Source organism: Mobula birostris, chromosome 19, assembly GCF_030028105.1.
Source record: "Mobula birostris isolate sMobBir1 chromosome 19, sMobBir1.hap1, whole genome shotgun sequence".
Classification (NCBI taxonomy): Eukaryota; Metazoa; Chordata; class Chondrichthyes; order Myliobatiformes; family Myliobatidae; genus Mobula; species Mobula birostris.
Window position 1 is genome coordinate 42,917,420 of NC_092388.1, and position 23,491 is coordinate 42,940,910.

General features: G+C 41.8%; 1 protein-coding gene across 6 annotated transcripts in view; it reads right to left on the reverse strand.

Moving 5' to 3' along the window:
- Positions 1 to 23,491, reverse strand: part of LOC140212554 (catenin delta-2-like) — a 579,924-nt gene that overhangs the window by 29,093 nt on the left and 527,340 nt on the right. For 4 of the 6 annotated variants that reach the window (XM_072283519.1, XM_072283517.1, XM_072283516.1 and 1 more), the window contains 3 exons: positions 21,492 to 21,576; positions 16,192 to 16,260; positions 5,595 to 5,721 (listed from right to left, as the gene is read on the reverse strand). In XM_072283519.1, the coding sequence (XP_072139620.1) occupies positions 5,595 to 5,721; positions 16,192 to 16,260; positions 21,492 to 21,576 (281 nt within the window). The remainder of the gene's footprint in view (positions 1 to 5,594; positions 5,722 to 16,191; positions 16,261 to 21,491; positions 21,577 to 23,491) is intronic. The other 2 variants (XM_072283520.1, XM_072283515.1) reach the window with 1 other exon arrangement.

Consider the following 23,491-nt stretch of genomic DNA (forward strand, 5'->3'; position numbering starts at 1 on the left):
GCATCATGTCAGTAATAAGTACTAAACGAAGCCTCTCCAAGTCATCGGGTAGCGCTTGTCCGGGTCCAGGTCCAGCAGCGTGCAACGGCGCCAGTACTGTAACATCAGCCTTCTTGCTCGAGGCTTCGCTATCTTTTTCCCCAGTTTTACTTTGAAGGTACATTCTACTTGCCATTTCAATGTCCAGCTACGTCCCGCGTTGTTCACAATGGTCTCGAGCATACGGCAAAGATAAGCAGGTAGATTTTCAATAAAAATCGGGAGCCACACTCACACACACCGACTCGCGCCATACTCAACCCTGGAAGTCTTGTTCTACTTATATACATGTATTTTGCAAATAATTACCAAATAATTTCCTAGGCAGACTATCCATACAGATATACTTTTCAAGTCAACTGCCATTTATGGAGTGTCTTTAAATTTTTATCATAGATTGCTTTTATACTGGTATATTGTTTGTGTACTTGTGTATGAGCATTACATAAGCCTCTGCTTTTATTGTAAATGTTTTCCGGATGTGGAACAGATTGTGATTTCACATTTATATTTGCAGGCTTTCTTATTTTGTCAGTGTAAATGACAAGGGCTACAATGTTTCCTGCAAAGGAAGGCAGTCAGGCTCAGTTCTAAGCATATAAATGCTGAAGTAAAGATGTTTCTCTTGAAATTAATGAAAATCAGCACATGTGAGAATGCTATGGTACTGTGACACTTGCGAAATGTGGTTAAATCTTTCAACCATTTTTAAAAAGCTAGACCAGGATGGACAGCTACTTAGGTATATTTACAGGTGTGTTAAATAGGCAGGCACATCATCTGAAAACAATGACCTATAACCACTTACACGAAGTTGACATTTGTCACATCATAAGTGCCGAACGACAGAATAAGGTTAAAACATAATGATCGTCAAAACATTCTAGGAGGGAGGTGGGGGAGGGCCATCCATGAAGTACAAAAGTTTGATTCATCAGTTCCAACCACTCCAGTGCCATCAAATCCAACACCAGCAAAGCAACTTGCATTTATATAATGCAGTAAAAATTCACAAGATGCCTCAACAAGAACAATCAGCCAAAAAGTAAGACCAAGTTACATAATAAGAATAATGACAGGAGGCCAAAAGCTGGACCCTTTTGGACCCCTAGCTGTATCCTACAGGACTCAAAGGAAGAAAGGAGGCAGAAAGGTGAAGTGGTTTATGGAAAGAGTTCCTGAAGCTCCCCACCACTCTACTGTTTGATTAAAATGACGATTCTGTTTAGCTATAACAGAAATATTCACCTCTGGCAGTCTGAACTGAAAATCTGAAAATAAATTATCCATAAAATCGTTACCAACACAAAACATGGATGAAAGAAATGTCCCCTCTACAGGTTTCCCCCGCCATCTGAAGGTAGAGCGTTCCTACGAAACGGTTTGTAAGCCGGAATGTCGTAAAGTGAATAAGCAATTACCATTTATTTATATGGGAAAAATCTGTGAGCGTTCGCAGACACAAAAAATAACCTACCAAATCATGCCAAATAACACATAAAACCTAAAATAACAGTAACATATAATAAAAGCAGGAATGATATAAATACACAGCTATAAAAAGTAGAAATACTTTTCTGCAATCATTGCACTGTCCACCGTAGCGAAAATCTCACACAAGCGCTCTCAGCAGAAACACTCTTTCCAGTAACCTTTAAGCTATAAAGCTGCCAAATCATACCAAATAACACATAAAAATACACAGCCTATATAAAGTAGAAATAATGTACGTACAGTGTAGTATCACTTACCGGAATTGGGAAGACAACGAGCACACTGATGATGGTGTGTTAGGCTGAGTTGTCGGAGGTTGGGGTGGTGGGACACTGGGGTGTCATCTCATCGTCGTCTGTTTCCATCAGGGCAGGCAGATCATCTTCTTCTATGTCTGCCTGCCTCGATGTTGAAGGTCGAGTTTCGTCGTCTGCTGTGGCTGGTGTGGAAGTCTTTAAAAACGACAGTATGCTTGACTGCTAGCCTCGCGCATTTTTCTATCATACAGTTCTTTGTAAGCACTCAAACCATCCTGCAAATATGCCCTAAACCTACGTACCCCTTCAAAATTAAAGTCGTACTTTTCTGCAATCATTTCAGCGTTGTCAATTGCAGTTGCTTCATGTTCAGTTCCTGGACGACTTCACTTCCGGTCCGTTCGCTACTGCATTCGGTTTCAATGGTTATCCTCTCCTCTTCCAATTGCATCAGCTCTTCATTTATCAGTTCTTGGTCATGGGATGCCAAAATCTCTTCAACATCATCTTCATCAACTTCCACAAGCCACACTCACTTTGTCCTTACTTCGTTCCCCATGATCGAAACACTTAATTATGTCTAGTTTTACGCTAAGTGTAACACCCTTACGAGCTCTTTTAGGCTTTTCTGATACCTTAGAACTTATCTTGCTAACGGATGCTCAAAATAAATCGACATAATGCACAGATGCTCACAGGCACGTGTTTAAGCAATACCAGCTGGAATGTAGTTCCGGGGGAGCAGCTTGGCTGCTTGGGGCACGTGTTGCCTTTTATCGCGCGCTGCCTTTTTTCATAACTGTTAGCGAAAACAGGTAACTAGTGTAGGTCTTTTGTAACAGCAAGGTGTCGTAAAGCGAACATTTGAGAAACGGGAGACACCTGTATTGCCAGGAAACTCAAATGTCTCTATTTTCCTGCTACATACAAGTGCTTTGTAATAGTATTTTCTATATATCAAAAAAGTTACCTCAAAAAAGTGGCCTTAAATCCAGTTGTTTCAAGCTCCTCTCCAACCTCTAGATGTATTTAAATTGCAGTTAGTGGTTTATAAACTCTTTTCCCCCTCTACTCAGAGTTGTTTAGTCAGCTTTAAGCACATGAAAGACAATTGAACATTAACAAGTGGTGCTTATTGACTTGGTCTCGCATTCAGTGCATCTAAACAAACAGAGTGGTGCTACAAATGGCAATTCTGAAACTTTATTTAATGTAAATAACATGGAGTATTTTAGAAAGATATAGCTTTCTCTATTTGGTATGGTTATAAAAATCTGTAGGATTCTACCACTGTATCAGTGGTAGGGTACTTATTGGAGAAGAATTTTAGAGGTAGGATCTACTCACATTTGATTTATTTGGGATAGTCAGCTTGGCACATCTTACAATGAAATGCATTCTTTGAGTCAAACATGAAGCTCATTGATGAGGATAGGGCAGTGAATGTTGTGTAAAGCTTTTGACAAGGTCCCTCATGGTAGGCTGATCCAGAAGATTACAGGACATGGTATGTAGGGAGACTTGGTAGACTGGATTCAAATCGACTTGGCCATTAAGGGCTGCTTTTAGTGGAAGGGCATTATTCTTTACTTCAGAACTATACTTCTTTAGGAGTTTGAAGAGGTTTGGTATGTCCACAAATACACTCAAAAACTTCTACAGGTGTACCATGGAGAGCATTCTGACAGGCTGCATCACTGTCTGGTATGGGGGTTGTGTGGGGGGGGTGCTACTGCACAGGACCGAAAGAAGCTACAGAGGGTTGTAAATTTAGTCGGTTCCATCTTGGGCACTAGCCTACAAAGTACCCAGGATATCCTTAGGGAGCAGTGTCTCAGAAAGGCAGCGTCCATTATTAAGGATCTCCAGCACCCAGGGCATGCCCTTTTCTCACTGTTACCATCAGGTAGGAGATACAGAAGCCTGAAGGCACACACTCAGCGATTCAGGAACAGCTTCTTCCCCTCTGCCATCCGATTCCTAAATGGACGTTGAACCTGTGAACACTGCCTCTCATTTTTAATATACAATTATTTCTGTTTTTTTTGCACCATTTTAATCTATTCAATCTAAGTATACTGTAAATTGATTTACTTATTTATGTATTATATTTTTCTTCTTCTTCTATAATAATGTATTGCATTGAACTGCTGCTGCTAAGTTAACAGATTTCACGACACATGCCAGTGATAATAAACCTGATTCTGATTATTCTGAACTGAAGGTCTATAATCAGTAGTGTTCCACACAAAAATTGGCAGAGTTGTGGACATTGAGGAAGGTTGTCAGAGGATTCAGCAGGATATAAGTAGATGAATTAACAATGTGGCCAGAGAAAGGGCAGGTGAAATTTAATCCAGACGAGTGCTCAGGAGGTCAAATATAAGTGGAAAGCAAAAAGAAATTGGCTAGTACCAAAGGAACATTGATGTACAAAGGGGTCCATTGCTCCTTGAAGTGGGGAGATAAATAGACAAGGTGGTATAGGAGGTGTATGGCAAACCTACCTTCATAAGTCACCCTGACTATAAAAGTTTAGGAAGCCATTTAGCAGCTGTACAAAACATTAGTTCGACCACTTTTGGAGTACCATATGGAGTTCTGATTGTTGCTTTGCAGTAAGGATGTGGAGGCTTTGGAGGGGATGCGTCAGAATGTTACATGCATTAGGGATTTTAAGCTACAAGGTATGTTTGGACAAACTTAAGGTTTTTTTTTCTCAGAAGTATGGATGATGAGGGAAGACTTCATAGAAGTTTATAAAGGTACAAGAGGCACATGTGGATAGCGGCTTTTTCCCAAGGCGAAAATATCATCATTTAGAGGGCACGGATTTAAGGTGAGGGGCAAAGTTTAAAGGAGATTTATGGAACTTAGACTTTAGGAGGGAGTCAATGGGAACTGATCACCATATTTCTAAACCATGATTAATTCCTCAACATGAAAGATGACTTCTTTCATCCCCATGAAAGAATCTGGGTAGCAACTTAACTGATAACCAGATCTGACAGCAAAGCAGGTTATATGACATGCAGGGAGTTTCTTAACGACTGGAAGTACAATGCAAGAGAATTAGCAACAAAGATGTGAGGAGAAGATTTTTTTCTGCAGCAGGAGGATTTTTTTTCTTGGACAGGATGTATCGAAACCTGAAGTTCTACAGAGCCAGGTTCAAGAGCAGCTACTTCGCTTCAGCTGTTTCTCGAAACTACCTGCACAACCCCAATCATTACCACGGTATAGTGACTATATGATCACTTTGAACTACAACAGACTTATGTCTTTTTGTTCTAATTGTGTTCTTTCTTGCATAATTTATGCTTGATTTGTGTCTTTCTTGTGAATGTGTGTTCAATGCAATATGCCCATGATGCTGCTACATTTAAGTTTTTCATGGTACTTGTGAAAATGACAATAAACTTAACTTGACTATTTGATTTTGAGTGAATATATATAGACTGTGTTGGAAACCGATTCCATAACAACTTTAAAAGGGGAATTGATCATATATGTTAAGACTATTGATTCCCAGGGAAATTACAGAATGATAGGGGATTATCCACTGCTGCGATTTACAGGACAAGGGGCTATGGGGACTGACGGTTTCAGGAAGTCAGCATGGGCAGAATAAGCTAAGGAGCTGTGCTATTCTATAATAGTTGTTTTAAACATAGAAATAAAAATAACTTTTTTATTTTTTTGAACTTAAATGGCGGGAACTTAGCTTTGCAGTTGCCTGTAACCAGAATGGCACCAACCTTGCCAGCTGGTCTGGGAAGTGATTGGAGTGCTGGTGCAGCTTACCTGAGCGATTGTTCGGGGACATCCTGACCGGTGATATGGAAGGAGTGCGTGAGGAGGAGTAGGGTCTCTGCCTGTCCCGCTCTATTGTAGAAGACGAGGCCACAAAATGATACTGTGACCATCCATCCTGCAAAAAAAAATAATTAGGATGTTATAATGACAGCCGTGCAGAATTGGACTACGGATCTCCATTGTCATTATCAAAGGGTAAGAGATTATCCACTGATAAAATTAAATAAAATAGGAAGAAATATTAAATATGGGATTAAATGGAGGTCCATCATTCACCAGAGAGGATTTAAATCAATCTTTTCAGCATCAAGTGAGTTAATGTGATTCGAATTCAGATTTCTTATTCAAACTACACATAGAAAGCTTCATCAGTAATATTGAGAGCAATTATTAGAAGAGGTACAAAAATCAAGATGAAATATACAAACTTTTTTGGAACTTGATAAGTGCTCAATCATCCTCAGTATTGAATACTTAGGGGAGGAGTGACTTAATATGAAAGGCATAAGTGATCATTATGAATAAAATTGTGATATCTTTCAAAATTGTTGCATTCACCCACAGAGTAATGACTGATTTATTCAAGAAGCAAGGTCGAATTTGAAAGTAACAAGAAAACGGTTGATTGGCATGATTACCAGTCAAAGATCAGGTCAACGTTCTCTGACAGGTTCTCCACAAAGAAAAGCTACCTGCGAGTGATTACAAGGCATTAATGTAACAGCCCAGATGAATTTCAAAATTAACAGCGCAAAATCTAAAATATTTACAACAACCTCATTCAATATGATAAGATTACATCTCTGGGGTTTGCTTACTGATAGATGTAGCCTTACATTGTCTGTACTTGGTTATGAGAGGAAGTGGATAGTCATTCAGTCATTGATAAAATCTTATTAGGAAACGTAGAGCACTAGGCTTGATTCCTAAGGCATGCCAGAACAGGGTCAGAGGACAAAAATATATTAACTCAAGACACTGGAAATCTTCAACAACACACATGACTAATGAAGGGTCTTGACCCAAAATGTTGACTGTTAATTCTTTCCATTGATGATGCCTGATTTGCTGAGTTCCTCCAGCATCTTGTGAGTGTTAATACTTCTCTTTTACTAAATCTGTTTTTCAGACTAAATCAAAACTCCGTATGTTCTCTGGGGAGGATTTAAAATGAGAGGAGGGGAATTTGGCCTGGTGTCGTGCCTATAATTATCCCATTTCATCAACAGATATTACTACGTCACCAGTCTGGAGAATCCAACTGCGCTCAAACTGGTGGCTAAGCTTTTTTTTATGACCTTTGGCATTTTGGGATGTTCCAAGGTAAGAAAAATGCTACCTGAGTTCAAGTCCATTCTTTCATTGTGAGCTGAGGGCTCCACTTAGGCACTCTAGCGTGGCTTCCTACTGTCAGCTCGTGTGCACCCTAAGATGAGAGGAGAAGGAGTGCAAGGATAGTTGGTGTGGGCGAGGACTAATGTTCAGCAGCCTGTGACTGCTCCATACAGTTTGGAAGAAAAATTTTCCACACGGCTGATTCTATGAAGTTAAACATATTGGAATCCCCAAACCACAGTGATGGGTATGTTGTCTAACAGTTCACCTCTGTAGCTACCAAATTGAACCTTCAAGAGGTAAGAATGAACAGGAGGTCACTGAACCCTTTGAAACATGCTGTAGGAACTCGCTGAATACTTTGTGCCTACTTTGAACTAGCCTCATAATTCTATATTCCCTGAACACCTAGAAACTGGTTGAGCCTCCTGAGCCTCTTGGGTAGTGAATCCATCAGCCTCCAGATGAAGAAGATTCTTCTTGTCTCATGTCACATTTCACTCCATTAAAACAAGCTTCTACAGATCTATAAAATAAATGAGCCTGGCAGTTAGAATCTGTAACAAAGTCACTGGTCTGCATCCTGGATTAAATTGTGCATCAACAATCTGCTGATCAATATCACAGGGCTGTCCTTGCATGCTACAGGATCTAAAAGGCCTTAAAAACTGCAGAGTGGAACAAGAGAGTCAGTCAGCTTTGAATCTGGTGCTGACATCAAATTCATCTGAACCAGGTTTAAACTCCAGGAACCCTTCCTATAAAATCACCTGACGAAACAACTAAACTGAGCTTCTGAGAAGGTTTCATCTCCACCAGCCTCACTCTAGCTGCAGTGTAAAACTTCCTGTTACAATAGGACATACACCATTATCAGTTACCTCAGAACAGCACCCGTTTTCTCATTTTCTTTTGCCAGACATGCTATCTAAAGTGGAATTTTCTTTATTTCTCCATTTTGATACAAGCACATCTCACCAAGAGGGTCAGCCGGTGATTTATGTGAAATTGAAATGGTAAGGCAGGTCATCAGCATCAAAAGGAGCAAGGCTAATGCACTACTGAGATCTTACTGTTGTCAGATTCTGATTTAAATGTTGTATATCCGCATGTTACTGATGACTGTGATAAAGCCCTTTCTTGCCAAATGCTTTCTACCTGCTGAGCAGTTTAATGTTTCAATTTTTCCCACTAGTATGTACTATATTCTTCATTTTATTTTTCACTTCAGTTGACCACAAGTGAAACCTTATTTTTACATGAGTCACATGATCATGGATTCAGGTTCCAGTTCAGTGACATGAGAATGTAATTCAGGCTAGCACTCCACTGGAATACCGAGGGGTGCTGCACTGTCAGAGTTGCTACTTTTTGGTGACACGTACAGGAGCTTAATGTTGATTGTTTTTGGAGGGGCATGTTAGATGCATACCTAGGTAAGACCAATGTGCATGTGCACACATCCTTAACCTGATGAACACTTACTGGGGGAAAGGGTGCTTTGGATCAATGCCCCACCTGTCCTCTCAGGTGGATGAATATACCAGACGAGGGACAGGGACTTCGCCCAACCTCTTTGCCCAATATTAGTTGGTCATATGGCTATTCGCCTCATTACTATTTGCAGGGCCTTGCCGTAGCAGCTGTAATTCCCTCCATTACAACATTGGCAAGACTTGGGAAGACTTGGCCGTGAACACTCTGGCACTTCCCAAAATAAAACACTGTGGATTTGTGCACTTTCCGCACTGTCAGCTTTCCCACCCTTGGCAGAATAAGCAAAGGAAAAAATGTAACATCTTCCTTTCCAACTTTGTAACTCCATAATGAAAGAGAAAGCACCAGAAACATTCAGCAAGTTAGACCGCACCTGAAGAAAACTAAATTGTTTAGGTGGAGTTCCAATGGAAGGCCTTCAACGTGAATTAATAACTTTGTTTCTCTCCTCACCCATACTGCCTGATCTACTGAGCATCTCCAGCACTTTTTATTTCACCTTTTGGCAATCGTTTGCTTTTGTATTGAACGTGGTAGAGCAGGAATTGCTACATTTCCAGATACATGATGCTTTCTGTTCCTTCATTACTTATATCTTGTAGTCAGATCACTGTGAATGAAGTTTACTGCAGGTCTAGTGGTCTTGATGCTTACCAAGTGCTTATGGATAGGGTGATGCCATAATTGATAAAAGAGTAGGATTTTGTTGGGAATGAAGAGAGTGTTTCTTCATTGAATGAAGAGGAGTAAGGGGAGGCCGTGGCTGACAAGGGAAGTAACGGACAGTATAAAAATAAAAGAGAAGAAGTATAACAGCAAAGACGAGTGGGAAGCTGGAGGATTGGGAAACTTTTAAAGAGCAACAGAAGGTAACTAAAAAGGCAATACGCAGAAAAAAAATGAGGTACGAAGGTAAACTAGCCAAGAATATAAAGGAGGATAGTAAAAGCTTCTTTAGGTATGTGAAAAGGAAAAAAATAGTTAAGACCAAAATTGGGCCCTTGAAGACAGAGGTGGGTGAATTTATTATGGGGAACAAGGAAATGGCAGACGAGTTGAACAGGTACTTTGGATCTGTCTTCACTAGGGAAGACACAAACAATCTCCCAGATATAATAGTGGCCAAAGGACCTACGGTAATGGATGAACTGAAGGAAATTTATATTAGGCAGGAAATGGTGTTGGATAGGCTGTTGGGTCTGAAGGCTGATAAGTCCCCGGGGCCTGATGGTCTGCATCCCAGGGTACTTAAGGAGGTGGCTTTAGAAATCGTGGACGCATTGGTAATCATTTTCCAATGTTCTATAGGTTCAGGATCAGTTCCTGTGGATTGGAGGGTGGCTAATGTTGTCCCTCTCTTCAAGAAGGGAGGAAGAGAGAAAACAGGGAATTATAGACCCGTTAGCCTGACGTCAGTGGTGGGAAAGATGCTGGAGTCAATTATAAAAGATGAAATTACGACACATCTGGATACAGTAACAGGATTGGTCCGAGTCAGCATGGATTTATGAAGGGGAAATCGTGCTTGACTAATCTTCTGGAATTTTTTGAGGATGTAACTATGAAAATGGACAAGGGAGAGCCAGTGGATGTAGTGTACCTGGACTTTCAGAAAGCCTTTGATAAAGTCCCACATAGGAGATTAGTGGGAAAAATTAGGGCACATGGTATTGGGGGCAGAGTACTGACATGGATTGAAAATTGGCTGGCTGACAGAAAACAAAGAGTAGCGATTAACGGGTCCCTTTCGGAATGGCAGGTGGTGATCAGTGGGGTACTGCAGGGTTCAGCGCTGGGACCGCAGCTGTTTACAATATATATTAATGATTTAGATGAGGGAATTAAAAGTAACATTAGCAAATTTGTCGATGACACAAAGCTGGGTGGCAGTGTGAAATGTGAGGAGGATGTTGTGAGAATGCAGGGTGACTTGGACAGGCTGGGTGAGTGGGCAGATGCATGGCAGATGCAGTTTAATGTGGATAAATGTGAGGTTATCCACTTTGGCAGTAAGAACAGGAAGGCAGATTATTATCTAAATGGAGTCAAGTGAGGAAAAGGGGAAGTACAACGAGATCTAGGTGTTCTTGTACATCAGTCACTGAAAGCAAGCATGCAAGTACAGCAGGCAGTGAAGAAAGCTAATGGCATGCTGGCCTTCATAACAAGGGGAATGAGTATAAGAGCATAGAGGTCCTTCTGCAGCTGTACAGGGCCCTGGTGAGACCACACCTGGAGTACTGTGTGCAGTTTTGGTCTCCAAATTTGAGGAAGGACATTCTTGCTATTGAGGGAGTGCAGCGTAGGTTCACAAGGTTAATTCCCGGGATGGCGGGACTGTCATATGTCGAAAGATAGGAGCGACTGGGCTTGTATACTCTGGAATTTAGAAGGCTGAGAGGGGATCTTATTGAAACATATAAGATTATTAAGGGATTGGACATGCTGGAAGCAGGAAGCATGTTTCCGCTGATGGGTGAGTCCAGAACCAGAGGCCACAGTTTAAGAATAAGGGGTAGGCCATTTAGAACGGAGATGAGGAAAAACTTTTTCACCCAGAGAGTGGTGAATATATGGAATGCTCTGCCCTAGAAGGCTGTGGAGGCCAAGTCTCTGGATGCTTTCAAGAAAGAGATGGATAGAGTTCTTAAAGATAGCGGAATCAAAGGTTATGGGGATAAGGCAGGAACTGGATACTGATTGTGGATGATCAGCCATGATCACAGTGAATGGTGGTGCTGGCTCTAAGGGCCGAATGGCATATTCCTGCACCTATTGTCTATTGTCTATTATTATGACATTAATGGTAGGGCCTTACAGTATCTGCAACTTATAACACAAGTGCACCCATCCATCTGGAGGACAAGTGGCTGGGAATGGGGAGGATAAAGGGAGAGGACATGGTGGATTGGGAGTGTAGGGTAATGAAATTGGTGGAAGTATACATAATTCACAACCACCGACATTGCGCTGGGGTTCACTTTAAGAGGCTGGTCTGACAATGATGAGGTAATTATGTAAAGGACTTTTTCTGTGCTTTGTGTTCAGATTTTTGGTGTTCAATAAATGAGTTGCTAGGAATTTTTCTAAACACTGAACTCCTCTGCTGTTTTATTTGTGAAGACCTGCAGGAGTCCAGGGAGCAGGTGAACTGGAGGGAGGCTGGTGATTTCACAACAGCATTAAGTCAGGTTAAAGATAAAGATCAGCTTTATTTGTACAGTGAAATTGCATCAATGACCAACACATTCCAAGGACGTGCTGGAAGCAGTCTGCAAGTGTTGCTGCACATGCCCATAACTTACTATTTCTAACCCATGCACCTTTGGAATGTAAGAGGAAACTGGAGCACCTGGAGGAAATCCAAGCAGTCATGGGGAGAACATACAAACTCCTTACAGACTGCCATAGGAGTTGCAGACCTAGGTCGCTGGAGCTATAAAGTGTTGCAGTAAATTCTAAGCTACTGTGTTGCTCTGGCTATCTCATCGTTACCATATTGCTTTCTGAGGAAACTTCCTTTGTACAAATTTACTACAAAACACATTAGGGTCACTTCAGGTTTTGAAGGCTGCAACAAAATTCAAATCTTCCATACACTGGCTGACACAAACTCAGCAGAGATAACCAAGAAAATAGCTTAAAAGATCTGCAATAAGTTTCTTCATTGGTTATCCTGCTTCCCACGAAACCTAGAATGCTCTTCAAAAATCATCTCTTTAACTGGGGTGTATTCCTTGCTCAAGTAAACAATAGCTAGTTTAGCAAGTCGACTTTTAAAAAAAACTACAAATGCTGCAATTTGGAAGAAAAATAGACTGCTCAAAGAACTCACTGGCTAAGGCAGCACCTGAGGAGCTAAGAACAGTTAAGACGATGTTTTGGACTGAGACCCTGCATCAGGAATGATCATTTATTTAAAAATTGATCATTGCCCTTCGCAGTTAGAACCTGTAGTACCAGATGTTTCCACCAGGTGGTGGAAAGAGTCTTTACAGCAAGACATTGCATGACTGCCCCACAGGAGAGGATCAATGTGGGCTGAAACATGTTTAATGAATACCAGGAGCTTCGCTGCACAATTTGAGATTCCAGATTGTTGTGAATATCATGACAATTTAAAATATTTACTTTAGCAAAATGGGATTTTAAATGAGAAACCTTTACATGAGCAAACACTCAGAATCCTATTCCCTGGCCCTTTGGTTGTTCTCGATGGAGGTGAGGTTGCTGGCTAGGCCAGAACTTACTGCTCATCCTAATTAATGCCCTAGAATTGACACAGTTTGCATCTAGTCGATTACATTGCTGAGGTATGGAGTCACATGTACTCAAGGGAATGTTAGCAAACTATCATGTTCAGAGAATAAAACCACAGTTACATCATGGTCATTAACAATCATGCCTAGAGATCAAAACAACAGGGTTAGCAGTAGAGCTCAGGGTATCGGAGTTTGGCGTTCAATTTGGACCTCATCTATAGGGAGTTCAGTACGTTCTTCCTGTGGAATGTGTGGGTTTTCTCCGGGTGCTCCGGGTTCCTCCTACTGTCTAAAGACGTACTGGTTAGCAGGTCAATTGGTCATTGTAACTTGTCCCATGATTGGGCTGTGTTAAATCAGGGGTTGTTGGACAGTTCAGTTCGGAGGGCCTGAAGGACCTATCTCTGCATCTCAATAAAATCATTATAAGTAAATAAAAGTGAGCCTTTTCTTTCATATTCCGTACTTTTCATGACATACAAGGAGCCTTTTTACCAGCTCTCAGAGCAAATCTTTTTTCTCATCCTCCTATTTTTTTTCACCGTAACCCCATTCCCCCTGACACAACTAAATATAATTCTTCCACCACCATCTACCCCTGGGGCAACTTACAGTATCAGTTCAAGCCACCAATCAGCATGTTTAGAATGTGGGAGGAAACCAGAGCATCTGGCAGAAACCGATGCATTCACAGTGAAACTGCAAATTCAAAAGTTCAGCATCTGAGGTCAACACTAAATCCAGGATTCTGGAGTTACCAGTCCGCTGTACCACCGTGCAATAAGTGGGCTTTTACGGCTACTTTTGTGATATCAGATTTTCATTCTAGATTTTTTCAATGGTGAACTTATATTTCCCGTCTGCAGCTGTAAGAGTGACAACCATATTTCCAGACTTCTGGATAGAAACAGAGTAGGTCCCTTTCCACGCTGCTGACTCCTAGTTTTTTCAGCCCTTCTCTGGGCTAGCAGACCATGTAGTAGTGCTGCATGACCAGACAATGACAGATATGTGGCCCATAGATGATGGCCGAGAATCTATAAGACCATAAGACATAGGAGCAGAATCAGGCCATTCTGCCCATCAAGTCTGCTCAGACATTTGATCACAACAGATTTGTCAACCCTATTCTCCTTTCTCCCTGTAGGTCCTTACTAATCAAGAACCTGTCAACCACTGCTTTAAATATACTAAATGATTTGACCTCTAGAGCCACCTCTGAGAATGAATTCCACAGATTCCCCACCCTCTGGCTAAAGAAATTCCTTCTGTTTTAAACGGAACACTGTTCTATTCTGAGGCTGTGCCCTCTGGTCTTAGACTCTCCCACTATTGGAAAAATCCTCTCCACATCCGTTCTATCTAGGATTTTCAATATGCAATATGTTTCAATGAGTCCCCTCCCCCACTTCCTTCTGAACTCCAGCACGTACAGGCCAGAGCCATCAAGCATGCCACATACTGCACACTAACCCTTTCATTCCTGGGATTAAAGTTGGCAGAAACTCACGCTTGTCCGGGAGTTCCTATGAATTGAACGCAAATCTGGGCTGAGTCAGACAAAGGTGACCAGGGAGACTGCATGCTTCGCAAGATCATTTTTAACGTTTCATTTTGGCAGCAGGTTGACACCTGATTGAATCAACATTCACTGGCAAATGATCAAGGTGCTTTTCAGGCAATGTGCTAGCACACCCATTGATGGATTGGAGAACAGTGTATTCAAAGATTGAGACCTCAGACCTGGGTCAATAGTCAAAATTCACAGGGCAGCACTGATTACTGCTCTCCTAAATGCTTCTGAAGTCTGGACCATCCACATCTCAGGTCAATGGAAAAATACAAGGCTCTCTCCACAAAGTTCTCCACATCCGCTGGGCGGACAAGCACCCTAGTGTCAGGGCCCTCTCTCAGGCCAATATCTTCAGCTCAGACGGTCTAATTACACTCAGATAGTTCCACTGGGCAGGCCATGCCATTTTACCACTTGAAACTAACGACTTCTTGCATACACTCATTTCCTAGCTTTGGACAGCCAAACAGAGGAAAGTTTCCAGAATGTTCTTAAGGCTTTGAAAATAAAATGGAGTGTCACCACTGACTGCTGAAAACCTACAGTCCACGGCTGCTCAATGAAGGAGGAGACAGGATTGTGCTGAAAGCCTCAGTGAATTGGGAGCACACAGAGGTCCTCCGTAAGTTTTGTAAGGAGCACACCACCTCACAAAGTACCCACCCACCACCCCATCAGGGACTGCCTGCCCCAACTCCAGAAATGTCTGCAGTTGCCACGCTGGCCTCATTGACTGGCTCAGATCTCACGGAATCAAATGGAAACGAGCATGATCTCAGGGCGCTGCCTAAGGAAAAGCACAAGAGGCTCTGCAGTCTGCTCTACAAGCCGGGTTTAAGGATAAATCTCAACACAGGAGAGACAGGTTGTGTATTGGGGGAAGAGGATCAGCATTTTAGAGCATAGACACCATGAAAAGGATTTGCGAGAAGCTTTCCAGAGTTAGTAATCCCTGAATTAATTTCAGGCTTTCCCACTCTACTACTCCCAGGAATGTTCCAGACTTTTGGATAGAGAGAAGGTTTGAACCTCCTGAGGTGAAGATTTTATGAATAGTTTCTGACCTTACCCATTGCCCATGCAGAAAAGAGATTTAATGTGTGAAACTGCTCTCAGAATATTCAGCCAAGCGTGCCTCCACGCCTTTCACTCTCAGCTAGCACTCACCATACAAATCAAATTGTATACTGCTCAATTTCCATGGTTCGACCCATGACCAGTGACATCCTTGTGTCGCATGTCTGCACAAGGCTATGAAACAGTTCTTCCCACTGGTATTCTACAGCACGAGGCTACAAGTCTATTTCACTGAAACCATTCAATTCTCATGGTGAAATAAGAGGAGGATAAGCCAATGGTAACATTTGTTCTATTAGGAGTCAGAGGACTTACAGAGTCACATTCAGCTGAATTTCAATACCTAGCAATTAGTACACTTGGAAAAGAACAATATTAGAATTCAAAGCATCTGTAGAAGGAACCCAAGTCATTCGATCACACACATTTCCAAGGAGGAACAAGTTGGTCATATAAATATTATACGAGGCACCACCTTTTCATTTTGACTTTGTTTTGAATTTACATCTACATTGGCCAGGTTTCCTGGACCTCAGAAACTCACCAGGTGAAGTGAGGTGACAAGGGCTGAATGTGTTGGACCAACTGGTTGTGGGCTAGGATTGCAGAAGTGTCTACTGCAGGCTAAACTAGGTAGCTAGAAATCCTGCCCCACTAGCTGCCTGGTCCCCTCACCGTGAACACCGAACATACCTCGTCCCCACCCTTCGATTCATCCCCCCTCAACACAGTCTGACTACCCTGACCACCGTCTCAACTACTTCCCCACCTCCATGCTCAAGAATCTTCTCACCAACTGCAGTACAGGACACGCCCATTACCTCTCCCCTACCAGACCTACCTGTTCTCCTTGGCTGGGGCCTTGTGCAGTTGGCTTCCCTCCTGATGGACCTCCATCTTGCCAATTAGACTGCCATGTGGAAAGCCATCAGAAAGAAAAATAAAAAGGTCCTGCAGTTACAAAAAAGGCAGGAAGAACAGGAAACCCATTCTGTTGGGTTTGCCAACATGAAAACAGCATCCCACTGTGGATTAACTCTGCAGGCTAAAATTCAGGCCTGAGTACTTGCTGTTTCATTTCCCTGATTCATTATCCATTTTTTTATGGTTCTTTAGACTCTGTTATCAGCATTTACATGCCTGAGCTAGTGGTTGTGGGTTCAAATCCCACTAAAACAAGTAACTCAGTCTGAAATTCCATGAGTCTAGAGAGCACTTCACTGCTAGAAGTCTATCCCTCGAACAGATATTAAACTCAACCAATCTCACATGCAATGCAGAAGAGCTCATGGAAATTTTAAGTAATGAATGTAACTATTGTGAATGGGGTAAAGAGGGGAAGATCCTTGCTCAGTCTGGTATACCTTCACCCTGCAGGTAACCCCTGTGTCATACTGGGTGTACCAAGAGGGAAATGCAAGCCCATAGTGGGCACCATGAGCTTACAGAAGGAAGATGTGATGAAGTCACACTGTATGCACAGGATGGATCAGTAAATGGATTTACTGAATGAAGCATGGAGAGTTCAATGCCAAAACGTGAAGGAAGATGGAGCTTGAAGAGGGATATTTGGTAAGACAGTAGATGCATCAGCAACAGAAACAGTATTGTATAAAGAAGAATGGGCCGATGAACAGATAGGACCAAGAAAAGGAAAGCATTAGAAGGAACAGCACTGAAAAGATGCACACATTTTTATCATTGCTAGCAGAGGCGACACTGCTAATTACTTTCCTCTGCCAGAAATGTTCCCAAGTAAGTCAACATTTTATCTTGCCTTTCAAAGGTACCTACTAATAACTTAAATATTGAAAAGGTTTCATGCCCACTCCATGTGTCCCGATAGAATGGCCCACCAGAGCTTATAGTTAAGTGTCCCTTACAAGGGAAAGTGCCTCTGAGTTAGAATCAAAAAGAAGATTGACACAGAAGGCCATTTGACCAAGTGTGCCTGCGCTGTTTCTGAAGAAGCTACCCAGTCTGTTTCCACCTTGCCACACTAGGCCCTTAACCCTACAGCTCATGACTCTTCAAGGACACATGCAAATGTTTAAAATGTGATGGGAATTTTTATCTCTACCACCTTTCAGGTAGCGAGTTCTAGAACCCTACCACCTTTTGGGAGAATAAAGACTTTTCATGAGGACGAATGAATTTAATTCTACTGTTTATTCCCTCCGCTACGGAAAATAGTTATCACATCATTATTTGATACACCTCAAGTGAGTCTTCCCTCAGCCTCCTCAACTCAAATGAAAATACTCCCAGCTCATCCAATCCCTCTTCAATTTTGCTGCCCTGGCAAAGTCATTTGAACTCTCTCCTGTTATCATCTTTCCTGAAACATAACCAGCACAATGCATGGGACTTTTCTCTAACTATGCTAAATTAAACTGAATTATAGTCACTATTTCAAAAAATGCTCTCCCACTGTTTGTTGGATTAAGTTTGGAGCCCTCTTTGAATCCAAACTCTTGGAGGAAAATATTAACCCTTGAGTGTGGGTGGGATTTCAGCAGGCAATCCGACAAGCTCCAGGAGAGCACTCTAGTAGGCATGGGGAGAGATGGAGGTGCAGGTTATATGTTAGCAGGTCAGAAATTAGAAACAACACTACTGAACATGCAGATTAAACCTGAGTTCTTCAGGCGGTGATCAGAAAACCCAGGAAAGATGGGTTGATGAATTAAATTTGCGCAACACTCATTAAGAGCAAGTAGAACAGCAGCTTGTGATTCCATCACAGGGTGTATGGACTTCCAAAGTTTCCTAGAGTTAGCCAGGAGACCTCAGGTGCAGTCAAGGGCTGAGATGTGGACAGAAATGATGCAGTTTCACAGATGAATGTTTCTGTGAACGTATTTCTTCACAGGATCTAATGCTTCTCAACAACTTTTAGAATTGGCATTAGAATATGACCCAGCTTTGTAAACTCTGAGACAGGTTTTATCCTGGCCACTTACTTGCAGCCACAGCAGAGGAGGACAATAGTGCAGGTGGTACTCAATGAGCTGCCACTCCCCGTCATTGGTAAAGGTGAGTCACCATTTAAAAGCCCAATCATTTGCCTTCCAGATCCCTACTGGACATAGAGTATCTGCATATGAGGCAAGGCAAAAATTCTCAGAGTGACCGACCTCTCACAAGGAGAGGGTTTCATCATTATCACCGTATATCTTACAGGACAGGTTAGGACATTGTGCGAGAATAAAAACTGAATGATGTAAGGAATTATAATAATACAAACAACAACTGCTGGAGGTACTCATCTGGTCAGGCAGCGGCTGTGAAGCAACGTTAATGTCTCAGCTCAATAAGATATTCTCAAAAATAAATTTTAATGACTGTGTTGCATCAGGGGATACCCCTTCATAAGGTGCAGGCTGAATCCCAGGATTGCCTGGATCTCTGCCTCATTCTGCATCCTTTGCTCTCTCCTCCTGAACGGGAGGGAACAGCAAGTGCATTAAGAGAGATATAATGAGTGTTGAATTTATAGATGGCTTTATGAGAGCGAGGGAGAAGAAAGAACTTACATAACGATGTAATTTTGAATTTCATTGGTAACTCGATGTGAGGAAGTGGTTGGAGGACAGATGGATGGTGTATCTGCATGCAAGTTGGTGAGTTGAGCGATGCATTCGGACAGAGTTAAGGGGGGGGGGGTTTCAGTAACAAGCATATCAAGAGTAGTCAGATATGCCACCATAGTATCTTACGTAAAATGATAAGGTCATCGAACAATAGAAAGCAATGAATCTGAAACAGGGACCATACTCTGCTGCTGTCTTTACAAAGGCCTTTGAGAATAGCTGCAGGCTTCATGAGGAAGGATGGTATCCCAGTAGATACTTACAGCAGCCTATATTAACAAAGTCCAGTGAATCTTGGGTTTACTTATTGCATGCTTGCCATTCTCTTTGAGTTCCTTCTCTGCTCTGCTGACAACTCCAGCATCACTTAAATGCATTGCTTGCATTGAATGACGTTCCAGACATTGTCCTCACATTTGGTCAAACAAATCATGCGGGAAACCTCATAAGAATATGGTAACACTGAAGCTGACTTCTCCGTGGATTGTCACCTCGTCGTGGTGGAGAAGCTTGTGTGGTCCTGTGATCCCGAGAGCAATGCTGTCTGGAGCTATGCTCCTGGTAGGGTCACTCATGGCGGTAAGGTCGAGGGTAAGGTTCCTGACAAAGAACAATCCAACCAAGACCTCAACGGTGGAACAGGCAGACGAAGTTACTTCGAGCTCAACGACTGTGAAGGCGGATGAAGGCTGCAACAAATCCATCAGCTCCACTCGTCATGGTTTCCATGCCACTGGAATCAGTTGGTTGATTTGTGAAGTATCGTGTGCTTCTTGGAGTGCAACATCAAGTACACATTAAATAAATACACGCACAGGCATCTTCGCTCTGTGAGCCACTTCTTCAGAACAAAGACTATCATCCTCGACCTCGAGGGATAGTCACGACGACGACTGAGGCTGAATTGAAACTGTTCCTACAAAGGTAAGCCAAAAACTTTGGATCTTCTTTTTGAAATTGGACACAACTCTCTTCCTCCAGAGTAGAGCTAAAACTTAGTCACTTATCCCAACATTTGTTACACAGAAACCAAGTATTAATCACAGAATGATTTAGATTGAAGCCCATCATATATTCTTAAATTGCTCCTTCTTCATCATTGTTTTAATAAAGGGAAGGAGGATTTGAACTCGAAGTATGCTTCAACAAACGTTTTATAGAAATTTAGACAAATTCTCTGATCTGGTGATCCTCCCGCATTCTCTCTATGGCTTTAACGTCTTTCTTGAAGTGAGGCATAAAAAACTGTCAGAGCATTCCAATGACAGACTTAATTATTCTTTCTGGCTTCATTTTCATTTATTTAATTTGTATAGCAGTTGTATTTCTAAAACCTAGGATTACATTTTGCTGTTTTTTTTTGTTTTGGTGCCACATAGCCTCGGGTTTTATAGGTTTGTACATCTCAGTCTCTCTGCTCCTCCACTCCAATACAATTTGTGTATGATCTCCCCAGGTTATGCTGGGGTTCCATTTCCTTGAATTGTTCATAACCCAGACAGTTTGCAAGTTGGAAATGTGGCCATTAACAAGTTCCCACCTGGCAGTAGAGGCCAGCACTCACGCAGTGACTGGCAAATCCATCCCACCAGTCTTGCAAATGTGTATGAGCTGCACAGAGATTGAGCATTTGTAAGCTGCAGGAGACCTGTGTATTTCAGCTCCTCACTCTTTTTCCTAAAATTTAGCATCTCACGCTTCTCCATTTTACAACAATGTCTACATGTTAACAAAACTGTAAACGATGTAAATGTAAAGTCCCAGTACTCCCCTTCCTATTTATGCGCCATGGGTTGGTTTGTAAACCAATCTGCCTTTGACTGCAAGAAACTGCAGAAATGTGGATACAACTCAGAGCATCATGGGAGCCAGCCTCCCCTCCACTGACTCCATTTATACTTCCTGCTGCCTTGGTAAAGCAGCCAATGTAATCAAAGACCTTGCACATCCTGGACATTCTCTCTCTGCCCACCCCCCAACCCCCAACCCCCCAACCCCCAACCCCAAACCCAATAGGGCAGAAGTTGCAAAAGCCTGAAAGCAAACACAACCAGGCTCAGGGACAGCTTCATTATATTGCAGACATTCCAGTCATGTGGAAACATGCAATCTCCCTAGAGAAGTAAAGAGCCCGATAAACATCCAAAAAGATTAATGGGGTGTAAGGAGCCATTGGATAATATGAGCTTTATTAAAATGACTTTTGTTTTTACCAAAACCTATTGGTCCATTCAACAGGAAACTTATGTTTTCCTGAAGTCACAGCAAAGTTTCAGAATCTACCAAATATCCCGGTTTAGTACTGCCTTAATGTGTGCTTCTTCAGTTAAGCTGAGATGTTTGCATATAATATAAGAATGTAAGAAATAGGAGCAGGAGTAGGTCATCTGGCCTATCGAGCCTGCTCTGCCATTCAATAAGATTATGGCTGATCTCACCAGTGACTCATCTCCACCTACCTGTCTTTCTCCCATAACCCTTAATTCTCCTGAACATGAACAGTCACAACATGATAAGAGCAGGCATGGTGAAATGGAGACTGCCTTACCTTCTTGTAAAGACTCCTCAGATCTCGATATTGCCACATGCTGTTCAGGACCTGAGATGCTGCCTTCACCACTTTGGGTGAGTGTCTGTGTGTAAGAAACCACAGCTCAGTTTAGGTACAACATAACAATTGTCATTAATGACTGAAAATGTTGAGGGGATAAAAAATTGAGAATGGGTGTTGACAGAAATAAAAGTACAGTGGATTCCAGTTAATTGGGGCACATTGGGATCAGTCCAATTAAGCAACTGCCCCAATTCATGGAAGTTTCATGGAAATAGTTAAAAAGGCACAAACAAGACAAACTACCATTTAACTGAGTAACCAATTATGTGTTTCAATGAAACACCGGACAAAATAGAACACTACCAAGATTACTACAGTACTAGAAAACTATGTATTAGTTCCTAATTGTTATCAGTGGAGGAATTCATTCAGTGTATGCTGTCATGTTCTTTTGATTGACAGTAAATGAACAAAATCAGCGCAGGCATCTAGTACAGATAACGGACTGCCTTCATGTAATGTTTTTGATGATTGTATTCTCCAAATCTTTACTTTCATTAACATTCAAGATGATTATCAATACCTTCAAATTCTTCATAGTTCCTAACTTGTTGAGGTAGTTAAATTGTTTCATTTTCACGCCCAGCTGTTTCTGGCATCTCCAAGCCTGAATGCTTGAAATCACAGTGAGCAAAGCAGTTCAAGAGTGTCTAACTGCTTACTTCTTGCCAACTATCAATGAGAAAAATCACTGCTTTTTAAACACAAGAACATAAGAAATAGGAGCAGGAGTAGGCCAAACTGATGCTATTTAAAAACTGTTTGCTCTTAGCATAGTGAAGTGTTTAAGGTCCACATAAAATGCATGCGACTGATGCAGGTTAGAATTTGTTTGGCATTAGTTTTTTGTCCCAAGTAAGCAGCATAGTGCCCCAAATAAATGAAGGGAATCCTAGCTATTTTCTCAATTAGCCTTTTTCCTTTAAGTGTTTTCCCAAATTAGTGGCTGCCCCTATTAACTAGAATCCACTGTATAGTGACTCTGATAAATAGTGAAGCTGGTATGAATTTGTCATCTTTACCTTTGTTGTCTCACAAGCTTTTTGCTTCAAATTAAGGGTGAAAGAAACAAGTCTGAACAAATAGTTTCTAAAGGTTAATGTAGTGTATGATTGATTTTGCTCCGTAGTCAGAGCTAAAACATACACACGTTTACTCACTGTGACAAGAAACAAATGTATTGAATCACTCTTCTCCATTATAATAGACGAGGATAAATTTATATTGGGTTGGGAAGAATACCAATGCAGGACCGACTGTTCTTTCTTGATAATTTGAGGTTTTCAGTATTGTTATTGAGTACAAGGGTCAGAGGAAAGGCGTGGAGCCCCATTCTAGATGAACCAGAGAGGGATAGAACAAACTAAAAGAAAATGTGGTACCAATGATGTGTTTCATTTTAAACCCTGCCCAATGCAATTAGCTCACAGGTATCTGATTGTGTTTGTGATAGCTCCTCATCCTCAGCCAGAAGGCTGCGAGTTTCATGAAAGGTACTTTAGTTGCAGGAGTCGGGGCAGTGAGGGAATGTCAGCTGGTGCCACTTTGTAGAGCGGCGTGGGGAGGAAGCAAACTGGCAGAATAGCTTATTATATATAAATGTGGGGAGTGGTGAGAAAACTTATTGTAAGAGGGAGTAGAAGAGCTTATCTGCTGCGGGAATGGGGGAGTGAGGGTTAGATTTCACATGTCAGCCAATTTCACGGTGCAAGTTTAGAAAACTGTCCAAATATCCTGCTGTCAGCAGAATCCAAAGCACTGTGGTAATCAAAGGAATGCATTTTGACTCTCTAAGAACATGTAAAACAAGTTATAGTGAGATGTAAACCCTTTTGCATCTCTTCCCATTGCAATGAATGGGAAAGAATTGAGAAATACAACAGAAAACACAGAGTGAAAATGTCCCCAAGAGGGAATCAGCAGCACATATTAAT